Source organism: Leucopleurus acutus (genome assembly GCF_964270905.1).
Source record: "Leucopleurus acutus genome assembly, chromosome: 1".
NCBI lineage: Eukaryota > Metazoa > Chordata > Mammalia > Artiodactyla > Delphinidae > Leucopleurus > Leucopleurus acutus.
The window spans coordinates 129,655,247-129,661,442 of record NC_139142.1 but is presented as its reverse complement, the minus strand read 5'-3'; the positions used below and the strand labels follow the sequence as shown (position 1 = coordinate 129,661,442).

The 6,196-nt window shown below is 42.5% G+C and overlaps 1 protein-coding gene across 9 annotated transcripts in view; it reads left to right on the top strand.

Moving 5' to 3' along the window:
• Positions 1 to 2,724: 2,724 nt before the first annotated feature.
• The window catches only part of ICE2 (interactor of little elongation complex ELL subunit 2), an 89,135-nt gene continuing 85,663 nt past the window's right edge, over positions 2,725 to 6,196 (top strand). For 8 of the 9 annotated variants that reach the window (XR_014326072.1, XR_014326073.1, XR_014326075.1 and 5 more), the window contains exons 1-4: positions 2,725 to 2,831; positions 3,032 to 3,257; positions 3,767 to 3,901; positions 6,068 to 6,172. Coding sequence is in view for 2 of the 9 variants with exons in the window: in XM_082835554.1 (XP_082691680.1) it covers positions 3,861 to 3,901; positions 6,068 to 6,172 (146 nt within the window). In the remaining 7 variants the exon portion in view is untranslated. Of the gene's footprint in view, positions 2,832 to 3,031; positions 3,258 to 3,766; positions 3,902 to 6,067; positions 6,173 to 6,196 lie in introns of those variants that run through there. The other variant, XR_014326074.1, reaches the window with a different exon arrangement.

Sequence of the window (6,196 nt, the reverse complement as noted above, 5' to 3'; positions counted from 1 at the left end):
CTTGTAGAGCCAGATGGAGAGCGACATTCTTTAGTTGGCAGCGTATATCATTTCCTGTTTATACTGTATTATAATCATTTGTTAAACAATGCCACCACCACCGTGAGTGGTCAAATGTATTTGCTTGTTTGTCTTTGGCATGAAAGTGTATACTAATAGCTACTACTTGTTGAGCATTTACTCTTTGTAGTGAAATTTTTACATGTTACTTCTAATCCTCACAACAATCCTGTAGGTGAGATATTACCTCACCCATTACCCAGATGAGGAAACTGAGGCCCAAAGAGGCAACACAACATGTCTGGGATCACACTGCCAGTAAGCAGGAAAACTGAGATACAAACCTATATCTGCCGGACTCCAAAAATCCATGTTCTTTTCATTAAACTGCTTCTGGTTTACAAAGTAGCGTGTAAAGAGGGAAGGATGCATAGACTTAACATTTTAATGGCAAAGGTTATGAGACCTGATTTGTAGTATCAGCTTTACCACTGATCACGTAAATGTTGGAAAAGTCACTTGACAATGTGGGCCTCAGTCTCCTTATCAGGAAGACAAGAGAGTTGGACTACATAATCTCCAAAGTTCCTTCTTGTAACCACTGGCACTCAGATACACGGGACCAGAGCAAACTGATGATAATCTGTAATCTCAGCACAGGCCATGTCTGGTGACGTTACCATGCCACACTACTATGGGCTGGTGCACCCCAGCAGCATGAGTGCTTCAACAATTCTTGAGCAGTTTTTTTTTTTTTTAAAGGAAATATTTAATTTTTATTTTATTGATGCATAGCTGATTTACAATGTTGTGTAAATTTCTTCTGTACAGCAAAGTTTTTCAGATATATATATATATATATACACTTTTTTTTTTAATATTCTTTTCCATCATGGTTTATCACAGGACATTGAATATAGTTCCCTGTGCTATACCATAGGACCTTGTTGTTTATCCATTCTCTATATAATAGTTTACATCTGGTAATCCCAACCTCCCACTCCATCCTTCCTCCATGCCCCCTGCCCCTTGGCAACCACAAGTCTGTTCTCTATGTCTGTGAGTCTTCTGTTCTGTAGATAGGTTCATTTGAGTCATATTTTAGATTCCACATGTAAGAGATATCATATGGTATTGCTCTTTCACTTGAGCAGTTGCTGAAGACTAGGACATGACTCCCAACTCCGACTGCATGCTTTGCAAGATAGTACCCAATTCTTAAACTTCTACACTGCCTTGATGTCCGTCTCTGTCCTAGCACGTGAGTCAGCATCGCTCACCTAATAAGAAATGCTGCCCCACAGTGCTGGGCACTGCACCAGTTGATTTGCAGGCATCCACAAGCACTGTCTCCTAACTGGCTTCTTCCCTACAAATCATTCAATACATTGCCAGATAAACATTCCTAAAACACAGAAGCTCTGATTGTGTCATTCCTCTCCTTATAAGCTCCTCTCTCCCCTCAGCATCCCATTTCTTATACAATAAAATCAAAATCCTTACTCTGGCTTATAAGGTCTTCTGTGTTCTATTCCCAACCTAATTTTCCAAACCCTTTCCTCTACTGCTCTTCAGAGACCTTGTAATGCAGGCAAAGTAAATTACGTAAGGGTCCCTGTATTCAAGGGAGATTTTTCACATACGTGTGATTTTTATGTAAACATAATTTTAAACAATATCACAAATCATTCTAAACTTTAGAATATGCTTTCCTGCTAGCACACAAACTGGACTCTGTTCATGTGGTAGGTTTACGCAGCTCCCTGTGCTGGTCTCTATCTACAACCATCCTTTTCCATCATCCACATACCTCAAATTCTTCAAATGGGCTGACATGTCAAGTGCCCAAAGTGGTAACTGACATATAAGTGCTCAGTAGATGTCTTTAGCTAGTCAAAGCTGCTTTCTGTTTCTCCAACTAGTGATTTCTCTCCCTCCCTGAACTCACACAATCTTTTCTATAATACCTTTCTTATGTAGCTCATCACTTTGTATTTTATTTTGTAATTACTTAATGTGTATATCTTAGATTCCCAATGATCAAAAGCTCTTGGAAAAACCAGTATTGGCTCCAAGTCCTATGTGTACGCAGCACCAAGCACGAATTATAAGTGCTCAATAAATCTTTCCTGAGTGAGTGAAAATCTTACACTTAGTGAGTGTAAGAGCCAGAGTGACCGCTGGTAGAAAATGACATCTAAAATGGGAGGAGAATGGAGTGGAGATGCTACTGCGTGCCAGGTAACTGTGCTGAGCACAGCTTCATCCCTTATTTAATCCTTTCAAAAAACCCTACTAAGTAGGTGCTTATGATATCTCCATTTTGTTGATGAGTCAGTTAAGACACTTCAGGTCACAACCAAGTCTGGGTCTTTCCAGTACTGTACTGTACTGTCCTCCTTCCAGTTTATGATCTCCTCAAGGTCGACGACTCTCTAGGACAATACATAGCCCCCCAGCCCTCAAGGTGAACTCCAGCAACCCCTGTCTCACAGTTTCCAGCGGAATCTACCAGGAGTCCGGGGGCGGGGAGGAGGCGGGAAGGGGGCGGGGGAAGGAGGGGGAGGCGGGAAGGGGGCGGGGGAAGGAGGGGGAGGCGGGAAGGGGGCGGGGAAAGGAGGGGGAGGCGGGGGACGGCCCTCTCGAGTCGCACGGGCCCCGCCCGCTGCGTCGCTGATGACGTCACGACGCAAGGCCGAGGCGGCGCGGCCATGTCCTTTAAATAAGGTCTTCCCGAGGCGCGCGACGGAGAGGTGTGGGTTGTACGGGCGTGTGACTGTTTCGTTAGGGTCCAGGTCGCGGTTCGGGGCGGAGACGCCGCGGACCACGAGGTGGGCAGCAAGGCTGCTTTTTTGCAGAGACTCGGCGGGGAGGGCGCGCTTGTGAGGGGCGGGAGGAGGGAACATGGCGGCCCCTAGGCCGGGCCAGGACCCTTCGCACCTGGTGCTGGCGCGGTCCCCTCCCCTGTCTTTGCTCACCGATTTACAGCATTTCTAGAACCTTGTTTTTCCTTTGGTTCCCTTTCCCTCAGCCTTCCTTGTGCCTTCATCGGCTCTCCCGCCCCAGCCCCTCACCGGGCAGAAGCGTGGGAGGTGGATTAAGTGGGAGCAGGTGAGGCCCGCCCGCTACTGAGAGATCGACTCCTACGTTTGACTGTCCGTTGCTTACAAACTCTTTATCCGCACGGGGTGGCAGGAGAAGCACTGAACATGCAGTGTTGACGTTCAGGCCAGATGCAAGCCAGATTTCTAGTGCTGGTGAGTCCTCTAAGTGATCCCGTGAAATGTCACTTAAGTTATCTGGCCCTCAGTCTCCTCCAAAAGTGAGATTCTCTTTGAAAGATTCTTGACATCCAGATAGCTTTTGTCCTTCGTTGCTTGCCAGAATCTGCCCCATAATAATGTATGGTTGGGAAAATGGAAGCCAGATTTATTTTGACAATAAGGGAGTCGGGGCAGGGGACGGAGTCAAGACGTACAGCCCATTCTGGAATCTTGTATGTGAGCAATGAGAACACCATTCTGTTTCGGTCTTCTTTCGTGACGTTCCTGGAATAAGTTAAATGGAGAAGGACTGATCCTATGTTAGCTTCGCTGTTCTGCCTCAAAGACCTTGGGAATATTCGTTTGTCTGCCCTTTTCTATTTTACGTGTCTGTGTCGATTGAGGGTGGTTGTTAGGAACAGGTTCTTGCCTCATCTGAGTTAACAGTATCTGGTCCAGCCAGTCACCTGCTTTTGTTCTTGACCTTTGGTTTTTTTCCTCAGTTGAGTGAAAATTCTAGAGACATCCTGCCTCCTTAGGAGCCTACACTGCCAGGCAGCAGAATTGTGAACTAGAGTGAAGCAGAAATCTAGGAATATGAGCTCCATGATGGCCATGGGTGAACCAAGGCTGAACTGGTGAGTTACATCTGTTTGTAATCTCCTAAAGAGAATTGAAGTGGGTCTGGTGGCTGCATTAGGAAAGGAGGGTGTCTGGCCTGGAGAGATTTGGAGGAAACAGAAAGAAGATAAGTACAGTGGCTTAGAGTTTACCCCATTCTCATCTACCCCGTTCTTTTTTTTTTTTTTTTAATTATTATTTTTTCGGTACACGGGCCCTTCACCGCTGTGGCCTCTCCCGCTGCGGAGCACAGGCTCCGGACGCGCCGGCCCAGCGGCCATGGCTCACGGGCCCAGCTCCTCCGCGGCACGCAGGATCCTCCCGAACCAGGGCACGAACCCGTGTCCCCTGCATCGGCAGGCGGACTCCCAACCACTGCGCCACCAGCGAAGGCCTACCCCGTTCTTATCTACACCTGCTTGGCACTTTTGAGTTATCTTTGACTGCACTTCCTCTCCTAAAGTGATAACAATTCAGCACTTAGATTGCTTCTAGGTTTAACTCCATCATGTATTTATTGTTGATCTTAGTAGAGATGCTGGAACTTTCCTGCGTTCAAGAACCTTTTTTTAAGAATAGGCAAGCTTCTTTTTGTTATATTGGAATCTATATCAAGTGATAATGTAAATGCATAGACTATTTTAGAAGTGTATGAGAACTTTACAAATAGAGAACTTTATTAAGTAATATGGTGGCTATGTAGAAATCTAATGTGTGTGCTGCTTTAGATCAATTTAACACACATTTAGTGAGCATCTACTCTACTAGCGAAGGCGTGTGCTAGCGGAGGAGAATACAAAAGTTACAAGAGATTACAAGATGACTGAAATAGTACCTGACTCAGAAGATTCAATCACTATATCCTCTAGTATAATGCATATAGACAATGATATTGTCTATAATTATGTAATGTGATAAATATTCAGTAGCAATCATATTACAATATAGAAATGTTATCAAAGTAACATGCTGTACACCTTAAATTTACAAAGTGTAACATGTCAAGTTTATCAAATAAATACAATCAATATGTGTTCAATAAGTATTTGTTTATTGAAAACAGTGTTTCCTCCAAGGAGCTCACAATTCCTGAGGCCCATGACTTTGTTTTTGTATGTTATGCAAAAACTTTAGAATTTAATGAGATGTCACAGATACAGCACAATAGCAAGTACTAAGAAACTACCCCGGTGCATAACAAATAAGACTTTTTAGATTTATCATTAATACCTTAATTATTGTTTTTAGATAAACACCTTTAAAACAGTAAGAAATGAGTATGGAGCAAATATGCGAGAATTTCCCATTTTAGTAATGGGCCAGCCAAAGGTGCCATTTGACTACATTTTTCTGTTGTAAGTTTTAAGAGGTACGCACATTTATGCTCCTTGCCATAAAAAATGTGTTCAAATGCAGAACAGATGCTCTTCTATATCATTGACATTGTGAAACCAAACGTGGTTTAGAGCCTTTGCACAGTATTACAGTCCTTGGAATGGTCCTTTTCTACAGAATCCTTCTAATTTTTGTTCTCCCTAGATTAATTGTTCTCAGTGTGTTTAATTTTTAAATTCTTTCGTTCAACCAGCATTTATTGGATGCTTACTATACAGAAAGCATTGACTATAGTATGTTAGTCTGTAAATTAATTACAGTATAGAAAATCATATATGACCTTGCAAGTAGTTTTAGTAGAGGCACACCATTTATCACATTTGCCAAGTTAACAAAAAACGTTGGATAATCAGTCTTTGTAGTGTTTTTTGGCTGAGCACAATAGTGAATGAGACAAAAATAGGTTAAGAAGCATTTTCTTTCAGCAATCAAACATCTTAATGTTATGCCACAGAGCCTGAGGTGAACCTTGCCCCTGACAGACCCTTTATGATACTTCAGTCTGTTCTGTCTTTAACTCTCAAGTATCTCTGGCATTTAGTTGGGTACTAAAGGAAAAAGCAAGGCTGATTGTTGGAATTGGAGAATTTCAGAATGGGCCTAGGTTAAAAACTATCCAAGAAGTAAAACATCTAAACTCACACATGAAATTAAAATTACTGAGGTGATTTTCTGGGAAAGGGGATGTAGGGGACATGTAGTTTTAAATTACAATTGTACCATTATGCTTGTTAATCTAACATGAAATTTTGAATTGTCAAATTCAAGTAAATTACTTTGTTTTACAGGGATGTTTCCCCCAAAAATGGCCTTAAGACATTTTTCTCTCGAGAAAATTATAAAGATCATTCCATGGCTCCAAGTTTAAAAGAACTATGTATTTTATCTAGCAGGTAATATGTTTATTTATTTGGTTA